The 25,927-nt window shown below is 38.7% G+C and overlaps 1 protein-coding gene across 3 annotated transcripts in view; it reads left to right on the plus strand.

Moving 5' to 3' along the window:
• sgcd (sarcoglycan, delta (dystrophin-associated glycoprotein)) overlaps positions 1–25,927 on the plus strand; it is a 326,697-nt gene that overhangs the window by 234,507 nt on the left and 66,263 nt on the right. For all 3 annotated transcript variants that reach the window (XM_042432225.1, XM_042432226.1, XM_042432227.1), the window contains 2 exons: positions 8,466–8,553; positions 11,502–11,621. In XM_042432225.1, the coding sequence (XP_042288159.1) occupies positions 8,466–8,553; positions 11,502–11,621 (208 nt within the window). The remainder of the gene's footprint in view (positions 1–8,465; positions 8,554–11,501; positions 11,622–25,927) is intronic.

Here is a 25,927-nt window from a genome sequence, read left to right on the forward strand (position 1 = left end):
GAGACAGATGGAGGAGGACTGAATAAGAGCGAGAGAGATGGGAAGCCAGCGAGCATATTTTGACAAGCGACGACACACAGGAGGCAGCCAAGTTCAACACCATCTCAAACAAGCACAACATTTTCACAGCGTGTTATGTCACAGTAAAATATTCAATATCAAAAATATAGTCCCTATGTCACAAAATGATGCAAGAAGCTGCTACTGATGACAGCAGATTTCTAGTGCATTAATTTGGCAGTGTGTTTAGACAGGTTTTGATGCTGCATGCCAATGTTTATCATCAAAATATTAAATATAAACACAGGCTGGTGTAGCTGGATTATTTAGCACATTGAAGAAAAGTGGAGTACTCACAGATAATGAAATAAAAGCATTTGGTGCAGCCAGACAGGTACTGAAAGTGCAGATGATTTCTTCTATTGTAAATATCATGAAACATGTGACTGGCGTGAGATAGAAAACAGAGATGAATATAAAAAAGAGGCTAAAAATAGATAAATGAGAGCGCAGACAGGGAGTAAGAGGAGAGACAAGATACAAAACACTGGAGCATTGGGAGAAATAAACAGCAGAGAGGACTGAGAGAGGGATGGATGCCTGGTTGCTTTGGCAGAGGTGGTGAGAGGAATAGTAATACTGAGGAGGTGATGGGAAAAGACAATTGGTCTGTCCAGAGAAGAGGATAAACAGACAGAAAATAAAATAAAACTGAGGAAACCTGGACCCTGCTGTTACTGCATTGCTATTATTCCTCTTTCATGTATTGCCCAAACACTTCCTGCGCTGTCTCTTTCTTATTTGGTCTTCTGTCAATTTCATCTCAGGAGGTCTTCCTTTTGTTTTTTAACCCTCAGTCTTTCTCTGGGTTCAAAAAGACTTGAGACGACAGTTGTAACGATAAATCCATCAGTCAATCAAGAGGAAATTTTTTGATCATCAATTAATCGATTGTCATTTTCAGGCAAAAATGCCAAAAATTTGATATTTTCTCACCTCATCTTACATATCGTAAATTAAATATCTTTAAGTTTTGAATCGTTTTTTGGACAAAGCAAGATATTTGACGATCGCCTTGTGCTCTAGGATCTGGTTTTCTGGTGTTTTGTAAACCAAATAATGGACAGATTGTTCAATAATGAAAATAATCATTAGTTGCATCCCTTTCAGGTTCTCTTCCTGAAGTAAGATAACTTACAGTTCAATGTTAACATTTGTAACTATTTGTAAGCCTTTTCTCACATCATATGATCAGATAAGGCCTTTAATGAGGAGAAGTTAAGAAAATTACAATGACCAACTCTAGCATTCAGGAGACATAGAGGAGACATGATCGAGGTCAATAAGCTTGTTCATAGAATGTATGATGTCACAGCCGAGCCTGTCGTCCACCTGTGGAATAACAGGTATGATTTAAGACTCTTTAAAATTATAGACACTAAAATGTCTCTCTGAAAAGACAAAAAACTTACTTAACATACTTCATACTCATTTAAAAGGCCTTGCATGGACTTGCACCACCTTACCTATCAGAGCTAATTACTCCATATACACCAGCACGCCCTCTGCGCTCTCTCAGTGCTGGTCTCCTGGTCGTTCCTACATTTAATAAAAAATCAGTTGGCTTCAGAGCATTTTCCTACCGTGCCCCATATCTCTGGAATGGCCTTCCATCTGAAGACTGAAAACCTTCCTTTATTCACTACATTACAGCCTCCTCTTAAACTTAGCCGGGCCAATCATCTTTTAACATCTATTTAACATTGATGTTTTTAATGTGGTTGATTCACTTTCAATTTTTTATTATTGTACATTGATTACTGTATGTTGTCCTTCTTAACTGTGAAGTGCATTCACTACAACTTGTCGGGCCCATCTCGTTTTAACATCTATTTAACATTGATGTTTTTAATGTGGTTGTTCCACTTTTAATTGTTATTATTGTTAATTGATTGCTGTATGTTGTTCTTTTTAACTGTAAAGTGTGTTGGGACCATGCTGCATGGTGATTCTGCACTTTAAATAAAATTAAATTGAATTGAATTGAAATTAAAAATAGACTGGATAGATTCTGGTCAGCTAAGGACATTTTATATAACTATGAAGTTGATTTGTTATTATTTGTGGAAGTATATTGTATGTTTGTTTGTTTTTTTAGTTGTAGAGTCTGGTGTGGAGGATTTGTATCCTGTACCAGAAAAATTTTCTAAAATTTCAGCCGTTGCAGGCAGTTGTTTTTAGAGAAGAAGCTCTAAAAACCCACAGTACACTACCTGCTCAGCACCAAACATCCAACAGACAAAGTTTGCAACTAGCTGGTGAACATAGTGGAGCATTTAGCAGCTAAAGAGAGAGCTGTAGCTACTGCTAGCAGATATATCTCTTTTAGGAGATTGATGGGGACCAAAATCGAGAGAAAAGGAGAGCAAAGGTGGCCAGAAACACCACTCTAAATACATGCAGAGTTGCTCCTTATCTGCTGGATGTGTACATAGATTGCTCAGCAGGTTCCCCGTATCAGCTGACAAGACGACAATTTGTCAGTGTTGTGTTTACAGCTACAGCTACAGTCTCTGCTGCCTCCAAGTATCCAAAAACATCAGATAATGTATGTTTGATTATTAGCTGGATAGCTTGAATTAGCTAGCTTAATCTTGCCACATACACTCCTTATGAACTTGCCGTAACAAATGATTATGGTCTCGTCTATGACAATAAAAGATTAACACAAGTTACTGTCAAAAAAACAGTTTACAATAATTTAATACAATAAATTTACTTAATAAATTAGCTTAGTTTTTAAATTAAAAGTTAGCAATCAATTGCTCAACTAGCCATCCACAATTTTACATTTTATAGCAAGCTATAGATTTAATTTAATAAGAACGGGGTGAATTTCTTAACAAGTCAATGTACTGCATTGGCTCAGTTTGCTGAGGTTTAATTCAACCACTCAGATTTCTGCAGCCTTTGCAGCAGCTCTGCCTCCAAGAAAGATTTCTATAACCAACTCCAATCCACACGTCCTTCTCCTCCTCGTCTCTCATCTCTCTCTTTTTATTCTCTCCCCCCATTCCTCTCTGCACGAGAGACGTCCCGCTGAGTGTAATATGGTCTGTTGCATTAGTAACGAAGAGAAGAGGAAGGCGGAGTGGATCAGAGGCACCACGCAACAACAAACTAAACACAAACAGCCCCAAAGGACTCCGGCAGTGGCATCTCTGAGGCTGTAGCAGGAAAAAAAAAAAAAAAAAACTACAGAGAGATGGAACGATAGGCTGGCTGCTATGAAACATTCTCACACGTCACCCTGCCTGTGGTGGATGTGAAGAGAAACATTATCGCATTAGCTTGGCTGATAAGCAAAACATTTATCCAACGTGTCTCTCGTCAAGCTACTGTAGCTCTGAATCAATCGATCTGAACGATCCAAGTGGTGTCAATGACCTTGATAACAATCCCCAACAGAGGTTAAATACCTGGGACTCCCCACCAGCCTCGGATGAGAGTCTTCAAGTATCTACAACCAAGTCCAGTTGCCATCGATTCAACCCTCCTTGGATAACCATGATCTGGTTGATTGAGAATCTCCACAGATGTTGTTATTTATTTTTCTTTTAGTTGAAGGGAGGGTATTTTGACGTTTTATGAGGGAAGCAGGGGGAGTTTACATTTTGCTTCAATTTTTCCTTGTAGATTAAATGAAAACGAAAGGATCGAATACAAAATTTCAGTTAAATGTTAGGGTTAAGGTTAGGTTATACCATTTTCAATTCTAAAAACATACTCTATGCAACCATCAAAGGCAGGGTCTGAATAAAATATTAATAATGTTATGGAGGGTCTTGCTTTTTTAAAAGGTTAAATATAAGTTTCAACCTTCAACCTCCATATCAATATTTTTTGTACAATTCTTTAGTAAAACCAGACCGTTAAATCAGAGGGGCTATATTGTTATTATCTCATATGTTGGCTGATAAGTAACCAGAAATAGATGTACAGGAAGGCAAAAAAACATGTTTTAAATACTGAAACAGTGTCCCCAAAAACATAGTCTGTCCCTCAGAGAGCACTGACCTGACAAGTTTACTTTTCAGTTGTGAAATGTCCCACTCATCTTGATCGCAGGTCTTTAATGTATTAGTATATCGACAGTTCAGGAGCTCCAAGTACTACTGCAGCTCTTTTACGTTGAAAGAAGCCAGGTGGATTTATTAACAGACAGATTAATGAATGAACGGATTATTTGATATTAATCATTGTGAATTCAGTCCATTTCAAGCCACAGTTTCTGTTGGACAACATTGTTGACGGATGTGATGTATTTTTTTCATTTATGAAACCTGCATTTCCATCCTTTGTCTGTTATTGAATTCAGCACAGCTGCAGGTAATGAGAGCTAATGAGGAGCAATGAGCACTGCTGCAAACTGAACGTCTCTATGCTGTGAGATCTTTGTATGTCGCAGACAAAAGTACGCAACTGAGAGATTGATGTTAACTTGGCTTAAATGTAAAAAAAAAAAAAAAGCTTCACCAGTTGACTTTTTTATTGAATCCTAAAATAGTTTTCTTAAAACAAGTGAAGCAAACTATGAATAAAAGATTTTTGCATTGTGTTTTCAAAGCTTTTTTTAGAATTTCATCATTTCATTTTAGAAGTTCATTTTTTAAAAAAAAGTCTGTTTCTTACATGACAGCAGTAGTTCACTGTGCTGAAGAGTCATGCCACGTTTATGTCATATGGGATGTATAGTAGAGATGTGAAAGATCCCCATGTTATCCAAGAGTTGTTAAAAGTGTGAGGATTAAAATAAAATATATTGACAATATAACACCGTATCTATTAAAACTGGGCTTAATTACATTGAACAATGGTGTTTGGCTGATGTAAAGGCGTCCGTATCTGTCTGGTTTTCATTAACATCCATATTATTGAGTGCCTCATCATAATTACAACTGTTACATGTTAGAAACACGTTATTATGATAAATCAAATACGATATGAACGTGCCATTGCTGCTCATTCATCACCTCTCATTGCCTACAGCTGTGTTTTGCAGAACACGGTCAGCTCCTCTGTTGTCTTCTGCCTGTGTTTGGGCAGCTTTTAAATCCCCAGGCTGTTCTCACTCCCAAGGCGTCAAATACCAACGCTTTGTCACACCCCTCGGCATCTGATACCAATGCACCGGGCTTTCAACAAACTCCAATGTAAACCCATCCTCATCTTTATTAGACACCATGAGACCGATGACGTTTATATAAGGTGATATTTTCCTTCTTAGGAGGAGGTGGATTGGGAGGATGGCTGCTGCAGGGGACCGCTGTTTCACGTCATCATTTTAACCGAAACCACAATTTTTCCCTAAACCTAACCAGACCACACCAGTCGCTCTGAGTGTGTAATATCGCTGCGGATGGGTCTACACTGCATTTAGTTGAAAGCCCAGCGCATGGTTATACAGACGCCAAAGGGCGCCTTCTCATGCGTCTGCATGAGATGCCAGAGGGGCATGACAAGCATCGGTATTTGACGACCTGGGATGAAAACGAGTTGCATCCCTGTGTAGTTTTAGTTTTGTCGGTTAAACTGCCTCACTGTAAAAGTTTTAGTTGGATCCCTGCTGGGTGGCTTTCAGCAGTTCTCTTACTCGAGAGCACTTGAAGAGCTGGGCTCGGTGTTTGTGCACTGGTGTGAGGAAAAAATGTGCTTAAAATAAATGAGGGTAAAACCAAAGAGTTTCTCTCACCCAGCAACATTTAACAACCGTCGGGTTAGACTCTGGAAATTGTCAGTAGTTTCAAATGTTTGAGAACTGATTTAGAGTCACCTCATTTTCACAGAAAATCTTTCTCTTTATTTATATAATGATTTTGAAGTTTGCAAGCATATTTATAGTTATAACTAGAGCTGCAATGAGTAGTCGATCGACAGACATCTCAGCGTGTCAGATGTGAAGATTTGTTGTTTGTTACAGTAAATTAAAAATCTTTAGGTTTTGGACTGTTAGTCAAACAAAACAAGCAAACTGAAGACATCACTGCGGGATCTGAGAGATTGTGAAAGCCATTTTTTCCATTTTTTAACATTTCATAGACTAAATGATTAGTCAAGATGATAATCGGCAGATTAATCAATGATGAAAATCATTTTTAGTTGCGACCCTAACGGCAACTAACTAATAGTGAATAAGTACCTGGCGGACATAATTTAATTCTTTAATGTTAAAGCCTTTCATGTATGAATTATGATAACCTCAGTCAGGATTTTTGTGTTTTTATTCCTCTTTAAGCATGAAAAAGAATATTTGAACTTTATTTTTTTTAAACAAGCATTTTTCAAGGAGTTTGCCCAACTTAGTGGACCGATGATTAATTGTCATTTTCTCCCAACATAAAATCAATACTTGGAAATTTTAAGTGTATTAAGTGTATTACTCCTTAGTTATTACTTGATGTTACAAAATTTTATTTACCTGCAAGGGTCTATTACTATAGAAGGATTGGCAAGATATTCCCGAGCTGTTGAGCATTTCCGGCCGGCAGGTGGAAATTTGTGTTGCACTTATAAAGGCCAGCCAATGGATGGCAGCGTATGAGATGACACACTAGAGTCCACCGTGTTGGCTGATGTGCAGCTGTACCATTGAAACCCCATGCATATATAAGAAAATGGCTTTTGAATAGCTGTCCGCTGTAGTGACCACTATGCATGAAAGGGTTAATATGGAACAAAAAAATCAATCAATCATACAAAGAACAAAGCTGCTTAGATTGATTCTCTCCAGCCTTGCAATCATATTTTAAGCTTCTATAAACAATTTCGAGCTGCCAAAATGTATGTCTTTTAAAGAATGATATCCTGTTTCTGATGTCTGTCTCTGATTGTCTTGTTTATAGTTTTAGTTTTTGCTGCATGGTGACGCCAAAGACTATAAGGAATGATGGAGAACACTATACGGACTCACTTATGAGGAAAATGACAGATTTAAAAGTCAAATGCATGAGCCAGCTCTCTTACTGCTGTTTGTGGTGATTTGCTTTAAATCAGTTGTGCATATATCAAACACTTTGTTCAGTCACTAGCTTAAATACTGCCTTGAAAGATGGAGTACACATGTCAAACTTGGCACATTCAAATGACTCTGGTTAATGTTGATGTAATTATCAGCACTGCAACGCCTTCTATGTATCAACTGCTTTCAAACTTCTTGTTAGTCTCAGTCTCAGTTCACACCGCATTGTTATTGTAATAACTTCTTGCCTGCATATCATATATTTAGTGTATTTACTGTGGGAACTTCAATGAGTTTGGCAAGACCCATAATGTTATCAGTAATATACACACAAGGCATATCCCCTCCTCGGCTGCAAGCGCAGCATGATGGTCAGGCCGTTATCTCTAATTAAGAAGTTGACTGAGGCATGAAGATTAGTCGGGCACAGAAAGAGCAGAGTGTCCGACGTGATCAGCGTTACAGATTGGTGCAGGCCACTCTGGGAAATGGAAGTTATCAAACGGAGCAGGAGGTTCAAGTCTCTGCACTTGGACAGTTACAGCGTGTGTGTGTGTGCTTGAGTGTGAAGTCTTACCTTTGTAATCAGGTTACTGTTTGTGCTCTTTTATTTTGTTTTGTAATACAGTTTCAGTCTCAGTCCTCGTTTTACTGTAGTCAACATTGATCTCTTTCAACCATGATGGAGTCTTCATCATGTATTTTTTTTTGGTATTTTGTTTTTCTTTTTTTTTCTTAAACTTAAAGGATAATACTGTCGATTTTCTATATTTTTCATATTAACAACAAATCTCATGTGCAGAGCCTAACCAACAATGAACTTATCTACTAACAAATATTGTGTGTGTATCTAAAGCCTGATTTATCTTATTTGTTTGGAAACGGCTCCAAAGACTAATAACAGCAATCACATTTTAAGTAGTTCTGTGTAAGACAGACGCCACTGAGCATGGATGCAGTTCCATTTACAGAGCTTCATTATCTTGTTGTGCTACATATCACAACCTCTTGACTGTATCATAGTTCTTTATAATGTACAATGTAGTACGAAGTCAGGAGGTTGTGATATGTAGCACAACAAGACTTTCACCTCAAAGACGGCAGATCAGAAAATGTTCATTTGAGATTTTTTGTACACACTGACAAACAATCTCTTTTGTTGTTCAGGTATGAGCTGTTTGAGGACTTTGTTTCAGGGTTGAGATTAGATTTATCTCACCAAGCGAAGACTAATCAAAGGTTAGGATGATTCTGCTGGTCAAGGTGAGGGTTAGGGTGTAGGACATGTAAAGCAATGTTGAAGCAAACGTATCACATCCGGTGTTTTGTCTTCAGCAGGTGAATTTTCCTTCTTCTCATCAGCACTTGTTCTCAAAAGAACATTAATACTTGAACAGCCAGGGCTACAAAATAAAAAAAATATATAACCGTGTCCATCTCTCTGCAGGGCCGCCCGCTGTTCCTGCAGTCGTCCAGAAACGTGTCGGTCAATATCGTCAACGGCAACAACCAGCTGCTCACGCAACTTGTTACAGGTATGGCGCTGCAGGAGAAATGTGCTGCTTTCATGTTGTTTATTGATGTTTTCTTTGATATTATACATCTTTTCATTTTTTTTTTTTCAAAAAGCATCAAACCTTGCAATGCTGACGACATCAGCTGCAACAGATGCACGACATGCAATTTCTATGCGGCTCACTCGTCATGAACTTGTTTCTTTTTCTTCCCATCGAAACAGAATTTTTGTGAAGTGTTCCTTGGACTATTTTATATGTTTCGGTGTTGTTTTTGTTTTTTGACAACTGGACCATAGGCAAAACAAGACCAATTTATTTGTTTAGCACCCTTCAAAAAAGATATTAAAGAAACACAAGTCAATATAAAAAGACACATTTAAAAGAGTAAAATTAATTAGATTGCAGTGCAGTTACAGGGAAGTGTGAAGTAAGGATAAATAGTCACAAATTTGATATAATAGAAGGCAGAAGTAAACAGAAAAGTCTTCATTCAATTCAATTTTAATGAACTGAGAGTTGGAGAAGACTTCTCTTCTGTCTGTTCACATATTTGGTACATAAAAACTCTGTTTAGTTGTGACTCTGGGGAACCCCGTCATACATCATCACACTTTTTTTTTTTTTACGTATGATGAAGCTTTATGAGGTTATTGGATCATCTGGTTCACTGTTTAATCTCTCGGTGTTTTTAAAAGTATAAGCATCAAAATATACTTTAAGTATTATTCAGAATGGCCCATTTCAGAATAATATTAGATTATAATATTGATGTATTACTGTGTAAGCATCATGAATGTTGCAGCTAGTAAAGGTGTGGGTTATTGTAACTACTTTATATATTACTGGGCAGCTTAATCTGGAGTAATACATCAGAATTTATTAGTTGATTATATTTTTTATTAATAATCTGAATCTGAAAAGTAACTAAAGCTATCAGATGAATGTAGTGGAGTGAAAAGTATAATATTTGTCCTCAGTATGTAGTGGAGTAGAAGTCAATTAGAAGAAAATGGAAATATTCAAGTGCAAGCACCACAAAATTGCACACATTTCACCACTGTAGATATGTTATTTCCCATCATGTTAATCATTTTGCAATTCCTTAGATTTATTTTGGGAGCCTTTGGGGAGTCAAGGCTCTCAGGTTAGGTACCGCCGCTCTAACTGCCAGAAGTCATTGCCTCATTTCCACGATTACACATTAGCGCATCATAAATTCTTCCTCTGCTCCCTTTAACTGTGCCAGCAGAGGCCTCAGTCACTCCACCATAACTCTGTGATCTGACTTTCGTCTTCACATTCCCCCCCATTCTCCACCTGTCACACTCTAATAGAGTTGGCAGGCTTCGGTGAATGGAAATCACTTTGGGTAAACATGCACGGGAAGAGTCTCTCACGTTAAAAAAGTGCACTGACATTTGCCTTCTGGGTCTGAAGAGGAGGAAGACGAAGTCTGCTCGGATGTCTCTCGTTGATGACTAAGCGGCGCTCGTGTACAGGAAGGAACTTCAGATCCCAGATGGAGACTGACAGAATCAATTCTGCACGTGTCAATCAGTCACACCCGGCGCCGAGTGTTTTCTGACGCTGCATGAGACAAAGCAATTTGAGTTGGAGGGAGTTGTCTACATTTTTCTATTTCTTATTTGTCAGGATACTAGCCACAGTTCTGGCAGCTTCAGTATTTTCTCAATTTTCCTGCAGACTTTCAGTGAAATGTGTCTGAATGTTTTTTTGTTGTTGTTGTTGTGGTTGAAACCTCTTTCGCCAACAGGTCATATCACTCTGGATGAACCAGTTTCTGAACATTTTTATCACAAACCACTCCAAGCTTTTTTTTTTTTTGGCTTCTTTTAGCTTCTCTAGAATCAGAAGTGTGAACTGAAAACCTTCAGAAAGTTGAACGTTTCAGAAGGTGAAATCAAAGCAGGTGCATACAGTATATCTGTGTTCACGGCGCTGATGTTTCCAAAGCAACATGCTCTGCATCTTGCTCTAAAACAGCTATAGTTACTGTATATAATATGTCATTAGGTAGTTTAGGATGATTAAAACACTGAATCTTTTCCGACAGAAATCGTACTTGCAGCTTTAAACCCATAGAGACCCGCAAATATGACTTCTATTTAATTTAATATTTAATAACCTGAGATGATGCCACTCTCAAACAGTAAAAACAATGAAGAAGGACAATAAGCAAATACATTTACTGTCAAATAAAACTAAGATGGACTCTACTCATCAGTTTCTCATATGTATCATTTAATATATTTAATTGTTTTTTGTGTCACTTTTCACCAGTAAAAAAAAAAAAAAAAAAAACAGCAGACGGACAAAGTTAGCAGCTGTCTGGTTGAACATAGTTGAACATCTATAACATCTATAAATCTTTCAGTTGTATCTTTCTAATCCCTCTTCATAGTACTGTCCTTCCTGCTGTCATCTTTTATCACTGTGAATCTTCTCCCTTTCAGTCCAAAATTTTAGTTTCACCAAGCTGTAGGCATATGCTACCTAGATGCAAATCTGATAACTACATCCTACTCCTGTGCCATCAATGGCTGCCAAGATTTTTTTGGGTTTCCCCTTCGTTTTGGTTTGCTTACACCAGCACAGGAGTGGCAAGAAAAATCATCTGTACTGCCTGAAAGATTGGAATTTATTGCATTTGTGAACAAACAGTGATGTCACACTCTGTAGTGCTCTCTAGACATCACATCAATATTATGATCCTCTCAGCCTGTTTCACTTTGTTTGTTCAACATTCAGTAGTGTCATGAATGAAACCAAAATGCATTTTGCAATATGGTGTGTTCTCATCGTTAGATGCATTTTAAAATGTCTAATACTGATGTAATTCGGTAGGAAATCAACTCCAGCTTTGATGTCTCCTGTGTGTGTGTGTGTGTGTGTGTGTGTGTGTGTGTGTGTGTGTGTGTGTGTGTGTGTGTGTGTGTTCGGTTTAGGATCCAATGGATTTAAAGCGCGAGGCAAGATGTTTGAAGTCAAATCCACCTCTGGGAAGCTCCTCTTCTCCGCTGACGAGCAGGAGGTGGTAGTGGGCGCCGAGAGGCTCCGAGTGATGGGTGAGTGACCGCCTGACATGTTCGGTTGTCATGGTTTTGAAGTGTGAAATCATGGATGCTGATGCTGTTGTTGGTGTTCTAAGTGATGATGTTCAGCTTTACATAAAGGTACACCGATATTCCTTGCCGTGACTTTGGCTCTCGTTTGGTTGTGTTGGATGTCATGTTTGCATCAAAGAGTTGAAGCTGGCTCTTATTGTTGAACTCACTTTTGGAAAAGAATGAAACAGCTTAAACTTGAGATTTTTAAGGACATGAAAGTGGGCAAGTATGATTTATTCATGAGTTGTATTTGTTTATTAAACCAACTGGAATTCGCCACTTCATCTATCCCTAAACATACTGTACAAACACACGACATTTCTGTGATGTGTCAAACTGACATACAATAAACGCAAAGTAGAGTAATGTAATGCTTATATTAGCATCATAAGCAGGCAGTGGCGAGGAGAGCAGGGCTCAGATCTGTGCTGGTAGTACTCGTGTATGAGAGAAAGAAAGATGACAACTAGCAAGAGAAGATGAGGGGGAGGGAGAAGAGGAGGAGGTGTCTTTTTTTTTTTGAAGGGAAGAGAGAAAATTCAAGCTCAGTTAAGAAAATGATGGTGGAGAGCTCATATTTGCCAACAGGACTCAAGGGGGGAGAAGGTGACATGTAGATGTAGTGCTTAGACAAATGAGTTTTGCACTCATGACAGGAGATAAGAAGTGACAGAGCTGTTCTGACTGCGTTGGCCAGTCGGCCTCCGAGTGACGCCACTGCGACAGATGATTTCCTGTGAGAGAGGAGGAGTGTAACTGAGGATAGCGAAGGCGAAGTTAGTTCACTGCGACAACGTGAATGCAAGGAGACAACGAATCTGCATATAATTAAAGCTGCAACAGAGAAGATTATCACATAAGTCTGATGGGAAATGTAGTCTACACACAGGAAGTGCCAGATTTAAGCGTCATGTCTGAAGTTAAATCGCCTTTTTTTGTCAACTACAGCAACATATCTGCTCTGTTAGTCACTCGTCCTGTGTCCTCTTCTGAGGAAAAAAATCCAAAAGGGAGAAAGTATATTTTATATTCTTTGATTTCATGATTGTGCCCCCTAGTTTTATATTATTTAGCTTACATACCGTTAACTGCTCACGTAGATGGAGTCCTTATTTTGATACAGCAAATCAAATCTTTGCATAAAGTGATAATATGTCGTTCTATCATCGGCAGAGCAGACGGTCACACTGAGCCTGATTGCATCCTGCTACACAACACAAGAGCCACAGACTCTGAACAACAGCCCACATCTCCTTCTTATCTAACATACAAACATGAACACACATCTTGTCCTGCAGCTTAGCTTGTTGAACGAGCCACCAAACAAACATTCACCGGGGTAAAGTGCACCGCTGACGTCAATTAGCACTCTAGACAGCCAATTAGCTGCTCAGCTGCAGCACATTAAACAGCATGTGAAAATACCTGTAAATGTCACTTCAGATCCGTTAGATGCTGTTTTGGTTCCTACTTTTCAATCCCCCTGCTAACAACACACTGTTTGTCCATGACTTGTAGCTACAGCACTTTGTTTTCTTTGTCTCTGTTCAGTACAGTGTAACACTGTTAGCTGCCAGCTGCTGTCAAAAACAAACACCGACACGTCCCTCCAGCCGGCTGAGACAAAAAGGAGCATTTCTGATATTTCCCCAAAAACTATTAACAATACATTAAAAAATTTTGGCTGTAAAAAGAGATGATTAAATGTGATTTCAGTTGGATTTTAATGTTGACATCCCTTTTCTTGAGTCTTTGTCACAACAACTGCTGCATGAATTTAGATGCAAAACTGAACAATGTTTGGCTACGCAGCTTGAGTTTGGTCAGTGAAGTTTAAGAGGTTGACAGAGCTCTGGGATATTTTGAATTTACATCAAAAAGTTATTTCTGGTATGTTTTCGGGAGTGATGCATATAGCAGCTTTTGTCATTCTTTAAAGTAATTTTGATGCACAATTTCCAGCTTTTGAGCCCTGTAGCATTTTGCTGTGTCTACATCTATTTATCATGTAAATAATTACTAGAATTAAGCCAGGAGAATGTGTGTGAGTAAGAATAATTGCAGCGAGAGACCTTGAGTACCATGCTGTATGAAATATACTGAATAGAATAATATGGTGATAATGATAACTTGAAATAATTCACTGGGTGCAGACAGCAGGACTAAACTAGAAATGCTGTAAAGACTTAAAAAATAAAAAAAACCTGTCTGCATTAATTGGATTTAAAGAAATCAGCGACCGTGCTGTGCAAGGACAGAGTTAATCATTAGTTTTTTTTATATTATTTTGTACATATAGCAGGATAATTAGGAAGGAACTGAAATAACTTGCAGTGAGCATAATTAAGATATCAAAAACTCTGAATGCGCCAGATGTTAAGCACCAGCCAGTTAAAATCACATGTTTTTCTGAATTTAAAGTCTTTGATTCAGTGTTTATTGGCTTTTTAGTTGTTTTTTTAATTATTTTTGTACATCCTTTTCCTTTTTTTTCCATTTGTAATTATTTACTTCTTTAATTTCTTCCTCTTCTCCCTCCTATTATTGTCATTCCCATTTCCTCTCTAACATTATTCACCATTATACATCCATCTGCCATCATTCACCATCACTCATCCATCCGCCCACCCAATCCATTCAATCTCATTAATAGATAAACAGATATTTGAAGTGTCTCCCCCTTGACTGGGCCTAACATTTTCACTTAAGAGGTCCCATGGGTGCACTATCTCTCTCTCTCTCTCTATCTCTCTCTCTTGCTCTCTCTCTCTCTCTTTCTGACACATACCTTTCACAGCCCTCTCTGTGGGCAATTACTCTTCATCCTCATCTACATTCATTTACATCCTTTTCCAGCCTCACTGAGTCAGAGTTCATTACTGTCACCCACCTCAGCAAAGTGCTGCTCTTAACAGAGGGAGACACAGATGGAGGGTGGTGATGGAAGGTGGGGAGGGGAAGGTAAGGACAGGTAGTGTTGTGAGTTTCTTGACAGAGGCGAGTAGTTTTGTTGCAGGATTTCTATTTCAAAGTCAAAACTCTGCTGCTTTTCGAATAATCACCTGTTGCTGCATATTTAAACTCTGATAAACTTTAATATTCACATAACAAACATCTGTATACACAGTAGGGATGTTCCCGAATACAAATACATTATCCAGCGAAGCACAAATAGTATTTGTTTTCAGGAAGAAAAAAAAAACCTTGTCAAATACCAGCGTCTATCAGTAGGTCTCAATGAGGGGAGTCACATCCACCTGCTACATGACGCACATTTCCTAGTTTGGACATCACTCCCGGAGTTGGGGGTGTTCCCCAGAGATAAAGCTGAGCTACTGACACATGCAAAGTGCTCCCAAAAGACTCTCCATGACCTGTTGTTCCCCTTCTCCTTTCCACAAAGTTAGGTTGTAAAAAAAATAGGCAATAAATGAAAAGCGCAAAGCAATAATCGCCTTTGACGTTCTTGTACGCTGTGCTGTCTCTGTGTTATGGGTGTATAAATAGGTAGAGGTCTGTCTGCAATGAGGTGATGAGTAAAGTTTTAGCTCAGTAGTCAGCGCAGTCGTCTATGATCTGGGAGACTCCAGTTAGAGACCCAGTGTGGGGACCTCTTTCATAAGGTAGTTTATTCATGAAAACTTATTGTAAAATTAAAAGCGTAATAAAAACAAAAACAGGATTTTTAAACTTCTTTCCGCTTTAATTCGAACACAAATACAAATAATTTTGCTGCCTCAACAAATACAGATATAAATACAAATACTGGGATCTCTGCACATCCCTAATACACAGCACACTTATGTTTACCAAACCTACTGCTGTGATCACTGATGTGTGATGTTTGCACATGCACTTGTGAGTCCTCTTTGATTTCCATCTTGAAATTAGAATACATAGGGAGCAAAAACAATATGTTTTTGAAAATTCCTCAGACATCAGCAAGTCTGAGCAAAGAGATGCAGAAGACAGCTTTATAACAGACAAAACTAGCGCTAAAAAAACAAATAATGTTCTGATTATTTTGCTATTCTTGGAAGTTTTACTAGCAAAAGGGTTAAAACTACACTAGAAGCCATAGGGTCATTACAACTAATTGGTTTTATCAAGCAAATGTAATGGCAGTCATACGGTATGAAATATTAAAGCTGACACTTTATGGGGGTAAAAGATTTATCAAACCTACATGGATTTAAGCTGTAAAGCAAGGGGAAAGGTCTGGGTGTCACCAAAATCATTATTTTTCATTGTCGGGGGATCATGACAGTTTTTGACAGAACTTGTCATAGAACAACTACTACCCTTTTTTGCACTATAACTTGCATATTACATTTACTTAGCACATATTGCAACAAATCACCTTTTTGGACCTCACACATGTCTGTGTCCAATGAAATGAGAGGATTGAAGTGGATTTGACCTTTTGTCTGGGGGTTGAGCGGTCCTTCAGGAAGAAAAGTCACAGGAGACACAGTGCCAGCAATTGTTAAGATAAATATCACTTGTATCACATGTGTAAATTCAAATAACTTCATATAAAAATATATGCATGTGCATGTAAAGAAGCATATTTGATTGTTTAAAGACATATTTTGTTTTTATTTGTGTACTAAAACAGCTGTTTTTATATTCATTATCTCAGGGCAACACTGTGCAGTTAAACCACTCTTATTAGGGCAATATCATGCATGGAGATGTGCTGGGATGTATAATTATTACCACAGACAATTACTTTATTATCTACTAAGTAGATCCCAGAATCACAGTTGGGAGGTCAGAGGTCAGTCAGTAGAGTAACATGTGTGTGTGTTTGTGTGTGTTGATAATGTTGTTGAAAATGTTGATAATTTGACCTGACAGTAATGCGTAATAAAGGTCACTGGGTTTCTGAAATCATGCTGTGGGAATCATGAAGATCTGTAACAAATTTCATGCCAATGTGGTCTTGAGTTGAGATCAAAGCGTTGGACGCAATGACCCACACTGCTGTCATAAATTAAAAGGATTTGAGAACAATCAATTGCTGCTGTTGGTGATCTGATACATGTGGATTTACTGAGGAGGTTTTTATATCTGAGATTGATAGATTCATAGTTGACCTTGGGAACAACAGGTGCTCACCACATGGTCCAGCAGCAGTTCTGGAGCTTTTGATTGTTTCACAGGACACAATCTTCCTCAGTCATGAGAATGTTGATGTTCATTATTTCCATTTTTCTGAGGATTTCTCATCCATGTTGATTTAAATGTTAAAAGTACATTCTTGACCCTGGAAACAACATTTGACAGTTATTTCATACCTGCATGTTTTATTTCAAATGTATTGGTAGTATGTTGCATAAGACCTGGGTGAAGTTTGCTCATGCTGTCATGTGTAAAACCAAAATGTGATTCCAATTTCCTATGAAGCATTTCTTCAAGGATCTGTGATTTGACCACATTTTGAAAGCTTTGTTTTTCAGTGGATAACCTGCTGGGTTCACATAGCAGAGTTTTTTTTCTTCATTTTTTGTGACAAATACTAGCAATAATAAACTAAATAGTTACAAAGTGCTTCAAGGAGTAAGGGAACGGAATGATCATTATAAATAAAACATAGTGACACATAGTGAACATGGTGAAAACAACATCAGACTGCCAAATGATGATTTAATGTGACATCAGTGTCCCACAGTAACTTTTATATTTCAGGCTCACATCTGTGTGCATAAATTAACTAAAAGTATAAAAATGTTAACCTTTAGAACCGACATTTTAACTCTGAAATGAGCAAATTGTGTCTTTTTTGCACAGAATATTAATGCCGCTGTAGTGAGGATGAAACTAATATGATCTGTGAACTTCTTGATACTCAGACTTTTAAATGTAAATACCTTGTGGTGGTCCATTTCAGTCATTGTTAACACAAGTAACCTAGCAAAGGCTCTCACACTCATTTGGTGAGCTTTTAAAGAAGAAAATGAATAAAATTTAAGTTTTAAGTAAGTGGACATGAAGTTTACTGGTTCTACTTCCTCTTCCTTCTTTTAATAATACAGTCCAACAGCCAATCATACGTACAGCTTGTGCCCTCAGAAGGTGACATTTTTAAGCAACTTCAGTTCACAGACACGGCAGAACCAGAAAGAAAATAAATTACTATTGAATTCAGTCTTTGACAGCACTTCAGTCAGTTGATGACAACACTAAAAAGCCATTGGGAGTCGGAATAGGGAGGTAGCGAGGGCAGAAACACAGAGGGAGAGGGAGCCAATGATTTGCCAATTACTCCATTTATCTCCGCAGCCATTTGATGAGGCCACTTAGGGCTATGAGGCTAATCAAGCACCTTGGCAACCGTTGCCTCAGCAGACAAAGATGGCCATTTGAGTTCCCAGAGGACTTCTCTTGAACTAAAAGTTTGTTTGTGTGGTACCTGAGTGTGTATTTATGTCTGAGATTATTTTATTATTTTGTTTCTGTGTGTGTGTGTCTTTGAACCTTCATGTATTGTCTCATCTCTAAATAACTTTCAAGTTAAGTTTCAATTACAACAACACAGCTGCCAGTAAGATACCTGAATTTCAGTACAGACACAAAAACAATACTTAGTTTTAATACAATTAGCCAAACTTTTTGAATTTATCAGTGTTCAAACCAAGCGGCAACTTCTGGGGCTGTAACATGAAGCCAATGCGGAAGTGCCAAAAACTGCAGTTCCTTGAATGGCCACTTGAGGGTGGCTCCAAAAGCGAGTCATTCCTCATAGACCCCCATGTTAAAATGCCCACCTTTACAGCAGTAATAAACATGTTTACAACCTGGTACAAAAAGCGTTTTTGGTCTCTGTAGCTAATTTTTCCTTTCATTACAACTGCACGGGGGTGAATTTTTTTATAACTCACCCGTTTAAATTTTATTAAGCCGTAGAGTTATGCATAATGAAAGACATGGCTGCTTTGAGTGACAGGTCCGCCAGCCGCTAGGTGACTTGTTTCAGCCATTCGGCCCGCTTCTTTGCTCATTTTTGATTGGCTGGGAGTTAGGCAGAGTCACGTACTGCCAAGATGGCGACGGCCGAAGCGGCTCACTTTGACCTTCAAAACCGCTCTTCAGAAACCAACGGGTGACGTCACGGTAACTACGTCCATATTTTTATACAGTCTATGGTTCAAACACCCATACAACCAGACCCGGCCTGTGGCATAGGCAGTGTAGGCGAATGCTAGGAGTGCCATCCATCCATAGGGGCGCCCCAAATGAGAGAAGAAAAAATTATTCAAAATATTAAACTTTCACTATTTTTTACTAATACTATTAAAATACTTTTATTTTGAAATGTTACAATAAACCCACAACAACATAACTACATAGCATAGCTTATAAAATAGACCCTATTTTCTGGTTTGCCTGCAGCATCACCCCCTCACCCCTCGCTCTGATTCTGGGGGATGGGTGAGTTATCTGAACTAGTGAGTGACACCGACTGTGAAACGTGATACGATTAACATCAGTAGCCTAATTCAAAAATATATCATGTCAGAAAGACCAAAGCCCCCAGGGAAGAAAAAGAAGAAGAAAAGAGGAGGACAAACATGAAAAGACAGAGGTAATGTGTGATATTATCAATTACACTGACAGTTGGGAGCAGTTATCATTGGAGCAGTGTTACAAGCTGACTTTGGATGATAGTAACATTTCCTAATTTAATAAATAGCTGTAGTTAATGTCAGTTACTCCCACTTTAAATTCATTAGGGAAAGTTGGAAAGACTATTCAGGTGTTTGAGGAATAACCTACAACATAAGTTTGAGAGATACACATTTTCTTTTAAGTGTGCTGACCACCAAAGTGGTCAGGCTCTGCATACAACAATTTAGCCCTGAATAAGTACAAGCCTAAGTATAATACAGTCTAAAATGAGCAAAACCATCACTGAAAACAGGAAGTATTTGATCAAAGAAGTAACCAACCGAGTCATTTTAGTTGCCTAAACTTGATCAAACCTTACAGGTGGCTGATCAGAAGACCCGTTACACCTGCATTAACAGATTGTTTTTTGTCCCTTTGTTTTCAGCAGAAACAAGTTTTGAACACAACACTGACGTATCATCACCTTGATGTGTTGAACTAGTTGGCAAACAGTTGACAGTTCATTTTGAGTCGTGTTGGTGAATGTTAATCCAATATTCACTCTCTTTTAGCTCTGTTTTTGCTCTCTACCAACTCCTGAGGGAAATATCTGTCTCTTTAGCTGCTAAATGCTCCACTATGTTCATCAGCTAGTCTACAGCTAAGTGTGTCTGTTAACAGTCAGCAGGTAGTGTACAGTGGGTTTTTAGAGCTTTTTCTATGAAAACAGCTGCCTTCTGTGGCCAAAAACGACACTATGAGAGCGCTGAGAGTGAACCAAAACAGTAAAGTTGTAGCGCAACAACGAGCTGAAACTCACTATAAAGCTTTGTAAAGCCGGGGGGGAAGCTGCAGAGTCACTGATAATTGTCTGTAGGTTCATTGCTACGAGCCACGTCTCTGTCATTACACACTGTCATTAGATATGTTGTTATGGTGAAAAATATCCCTTATAGCCGCTTCAAACCTGCAGCGCGGACCTTTAACATATAAATGAACGTCCGTTACATTCAAGCCCTTGCCAAACAAGTTGACATAATGCTGATTAAGCCTTACACCACCAGATAAATCGCTCTGTGTTTCACAGTATAGAGAGTTTTTTCGGGCGCCGCTTTCTCACGCTGGCTGTTTGGCCGTTAATCATTATCCACCACTTCAAACAAGGCTTCAAACAGCATTCTTGGTGATATGAACCATTGCACATTGACAAAAACACTGAGAGACTTCAACCAGTATATCACATGCCCAACGAGACAATAAGATTCTGGATTTGTGTTATGGTATAATTGAAGGCACATCATCCATCCCTCTGCTGCCTTCCCGTTGTACTGATTGCATCAACTGGCATATGTTTAAAGAGTCATGCTCTGGCATTTATGAATTGACTGATGTTGTTAGAAGCTGAATATCATATTGTGGAAATGTTGTTATTCCGGACAAAATTGTTAAGGTTTATCCTAACAGCAGGCTGTGAGTATCAAAGTCTCTTAAAATGCTACTGTAGAAAAAGAAAAAGGACCTTTAGAGAAGGGAACATCTTGGAGCTGTGCAATCTGCAAAAAGAAATTAAATGTGAAATCGGGGCTGGTAAAAGGAAGCATAAGGACAAAATCGAGACACAGCTCAGGATGAACAATCCGGGCACCGCCTGGGACAGCATGAAAACTATTGTAGGGTTCAAGAAAGGTAACGGGAGTAATATAGAGCTTAATGGCTACAAATCAGGCCAGCAGCTGGCAAAGGATTTTAATGAGTTTTATGTGAGGAAAAGCCAAGGCACAGATAATATAGGTAGTGGCCTGCTTATAGAATGTGCAGAGCAACTAGGCCCTATTTTCAGTTACATCTTTCAACTGTCAATCACTCAGCAGAGGGAGCCATCTCTGTGGAAGCGGTGCATTGTGCTCAGGGTAAGCACCTTAAAGCCGTCAACGACTTCAGGCCTGTTGCCTTAACCTCCTTGGTTATGAAGTCAGTTGAAAAAAATAGCTAAGGGAGGGCTCTTAGCTAAAACTGAGTGCATTCTGGACCCTTTTCAATGTGCTTACAGGGCTAAGAGGGATGTGCAAGATGCTGCCTTCACTTTACTTTCTATGTAAACACATAGAAGGTAGCAAGAACCACAAGAGACTGCCTTTTATTGACTTCTCATCAGCCTTTAATACTATTCAGCCACACATGCTAGTTAACAACTTTGGCTTAGACTCAAGCATTGTAGGCTAGGTTCTTGATTTCCTCACTAACAGAACCCTGAGAGTAAGGGTGAACGGGAAACTGTCTTGTGAACTAACATCATCCACCGGCTCACCTCAGGGTTGTGTTGTCTACCCTCTCTTGTACATTTTATACACAAACAGCAGCAGTTATGCCAACAGACACATTATTAAGTCTCCTGTCAACTCTGTAATTGTTAGCCTTCCTGGTGACGATGAAGTTGGTCATTGCCCAGTTGTCGAAGATTTTGATTCTTGGTGTGAAAATGCTTTTCTACAACTTAATGTCTCTAAAACAAAAGATATGTGTATAGAGTTCAGACGACCCCCCCGCCCAGCTCCTCAGAGCAGTGTTGTCAAGGGTCAAGCAGTAGATAAGCTAACTAATTATAAATATCTGGGCACCACGATTGACAACCACCTGAAATTTGATTCAAATACTGAAAAGTTGTATAAGAAAGGCCAGCAAGGCCTTAGTGCCCTAATGACACTGTCCTATAGAGCTTTTACTGAGTCTGTTATCTCATTTTCTAATATCTGCTGGTATGGCAACGTTGGTACCAAAGAGAGCCCTTGATAAGATCGTCAAGGTTGCAAGTAAGATAGTAGGAGTACAGTTCAGTAGTTTGAATCACATATTCAACAAGCAGGTGCTTAATAAAGCTATGACCGTTCGATTAGAAAAGTGCCCGTCCTCTTAGTTCACAGTACAAGCTGTTACCATCTGGTGTATGTTTAAGTGCCTCTATGGCCACAAAAAACAGGTACAAAACTTATTTTTTCCCTGTCGCCATTCGAGCTGTGAATGCTGTTGGCAGGAGGAGGTAACTGCTGCTGTTGTTACCTTGTTGCTACCTCGGTGATGGTGATGATGTTGATGATAATGATAATAATGATAAAGAGACTGTGACAGTTATTAATATTGAAGGGCAGTGGGCCTACATTATATCTGTAGTGATGATTTGCGTGGAATGGATTATGGTGGATACTTGTCTATGTAAGCCGTTGTATGATTTGTGGCATATTGTTATGATTTGTTTTACGTGTTTTTATGCTTTCTGCAGCACAAATCTCCCACTTGGGACAAATAATAAACTTGAACTTGAACCTGAATGCTTTGTGCTCCTATTTACAGTAGACATGTCTCTGTGCGTGTGATCCTGTCTGTACAACACACACGAGTGAAACAGCAGCTGTTAGAGTTCAGATCAGACCTGAGGATGAGCTGCTGTCTGATCCCTCGTCCCTTTGACATATGAAGGGATTGAGGAGGCTTATAAAGCTGCCACATGTCATTACCAAGCCCATCGTTCCTTCCCCACCCATAAAATACATAATTATACCCTGCATATAACTTTAATTGGCCCAACTGAGGTCATTGGAAATCTATGATACTGTTATCACTGGCTTCATTATGGCTTCTACAGCTATTTACAGTCCAGTCAGACAAGCTGACTGGTTCCCTGCAGACACACAGTAAATGAGAACACAAACACAGGGAATATGATGATAGGCTGGGTCAAATCATAGTTAAAATACTTTTTACGGTTTGTTTCAGCCCACTTTGGCAGCAGATGGTGGTTGTCACATGAGACGATGCGCTAAGAGCCTGAAACACACAGACAATCACAGAATTGTCACACTCAATTTAGTCTCATTTTTAAACAACATTGCGCACAGGCATCATTAGCTAAAAGGCAGATTCTTAAAGACTGGGAATCAGCCACACCATCTTGTTTTCAAAAATGGTTCTATGAACAGACCTTGAAATGTCAGTGCACATGGGATAAACAGGGCCAGAACCAGGATTTTAGAAATACTGAGGTTATGAGCAGCATTGCCAACTTGTCACTAGATATAGCAACATTTCAGACCCTTTTAGAGACTTTTTTTTCCCAAAAAGCAACTAGCAACATATCTAGAGACTTTTTGGATGGACCTTAACTCCTCTCCTTGAAGGGAGACGCCAGTATTTCTCAGTGAATGAGCGCTACAGTGGCTCTCTGCACGTTCAATGAACCAATCATCAGCCAGATCGAGCCGTGAATGAGTTGTGAATGTATGTGCCTAATGACCAATCATTGATCCTCATTGTTTTTATTCTGAATGATTTAACTTTATTATCTAAGTTTGATTGTCAGAATAGCTAGAGTTAACAATAGTGAATGTATTCCAGTGCATAACCATCTCTCTTTTCATACTAATACTAATGCTTAAGTTAGAGTTTATACAAGAGCCTGCATAAATATTATGATTAGAGTTAGATTTAGATGCCACTGAAAATACTTGGCAGCACTGGTTGTGAGTCAATGTTTTGATGGACTACCAACCAAACACTGTAAAATGTTCTGTCTTGTGGCAGTTTTTCATAGTGAAATGTTATATTTTATTGTCATTCAGTAGTTGTTTCAAAGTCAGATATGTAGGCTAATTTTGACAGAGTTCCAACAGTCAGTTTAACATGATAGATGATTGGAGACTACAGTGCAGACATGAATATAGTACTATGTTTATTTGCTTCCCTTATTGTTTTCTCTAGCATCTGTATGGAATATAAAGTGTTTTGCATGCCCCTATGGGCTGGGAACCTTTGGTTATATGACGCTTGAATAAAAGCTTTTATAATTATTGCTGATATTCTAAATATCAGAATAAGCCTTAAACAAGAATCTACAACCATGCCAGCGACTCTGTAAGGCTATACTTAGGCACAGCTGTGCTAAATGCTAATGCTAAGCAGGTATAATGTTAACCATGCTAACCATCTTAGTTTAGCGCATTAGCTTGCTAGCCTCCGCTAATTGACATTTAACACAAGGTACAGCTGAGCTCACACTAGATGACAAGTCAAAGGATTGTTGAAGTTATTAGTTATCTGTACCAGATCTTTGCCAATCTATCTAGTAGATGAGATATTTCACTCTGGACCAAAGTGTTGGATCAACCGAATGACCAACAGACTCATACTGGCATCCAAATAGCTGCTAGCATGGCTACATACTCAACATGTGGAATCATAAAATATAAACTGCTCTTCTTGTCAGCTGGTTTTAAAAACTTGTTAAATATGACTAGTCAGTGTAAAACTTGTCGTATCAAGAGGATAGTTGAAAGAAAATATGAGATTAAGCTAAGACGTGCAAAAAATACTGGTAAATACTTTATGACCTTTTCCTGGTTTTCTTCTTTTCAACATCTTGGCCTGACTCATGATGTGATTTCAATAAAAAATTAAAATCTGTCAGGAGAATCACTCTCCAAAAATTCTCACTCTATGCTGATGTGAGCGAAATAATATCCCGAAGGGCAGCAGCCTGTTACTGTAGCACAGGTTTGTAAGTCACAGGGTCAGCTGATATTTCCCTCAACATATTTTCCTGTCAGCTGCACCCACTCAGACCAGCCTCGAATCAAACTTCACTTCCATAATAAGCACTGCTCGCTCATGCGATGTGATCATGCTGTTTTCACCTCAGAACTCAGGAGGAAACTGCAGAGCGGCAGACTGTACTGATAAATACAGTATACAGCTTATATAGAAAAGCGTGGACGAGGCCAGATGTATTTAAACTTTAACAGGCAGAGAACCCAGTGGGAGAAACGCAAGAGTCACCTTGATGCTCAGGATCAGTCATGTTAACATCTCTGCTTTGTAGAGAATCAGCAGGAGGAGGGCAGGTGGTGATTTATACAACACATAATTTTCATTTTTTTAATGAACATAACTACACCTCTGTGGTTAAGCAGTGATCTGAGCAGGGCTAACAAGGTCTTATGCTTTACATCAACGCTGACATTTTCTAATTCTTTAACCAACACCACAATTTTCCCTTTTTGTGCTGGCAAAAAAATAAATCTTAAGTGCAGAATCTCTTGTAGGTTCAATACATACCGGGTCTGTTCTGCCTCCAGGAAGTAGCCATATACGCACACTTTAAAGTCCAACACTAACAAAGATCCTGTTAGTGTGTCCTGAAAGCTGATTAATATACAGTACTGAAAACTCGAAATACTCAAATACATTTAGTTTGGGACCCGTATATTGAGGCAACATGAACACTTAAACTTCCCAGCTTCCCTTAACCTTCACTGAGTACTTTAAATTGCCTAAACATAACCAAAAAAACTGTCAATCATGCTTTACCTGCCAGAAGTACATATCGATGGCCGAAGAGCAAAACCTCCTATCTGAAAAATGCACTTTTTTGAGAAAACTAAAAAAAACTTGTTTTCTTGCAGAATGCTATTTGTTAAGGATACCCAACACATAATACACTGTTTTTGGACAATATTATTATATTATTTGTTAACAATACCAACTAGCTGTTAATGCCTCGCAAAGTGCAGATAGGAGCTTTTGCGCTTGGTGCAAGTTGGAAGAGGTTCTACAAAACGATGCTCTAAATTAAGTTAACAATTCAAATTAAATTAAATATAAAA

The sequence above is a fragment of the Thunnus maccoyii genome, chromosome 13 (genome assembly GCF_910596095.1).
Source record: "Thunnus maccoyii chromosome 13, fThuMac1.1, whole genome shotgun sequence".
Taxonomy (NCBI): Eukaryota; Metazoa; Chordata; class Actinopteri; order Scombriformes; family Scombridae; genus Thunnus; species Thunnus maccoyii.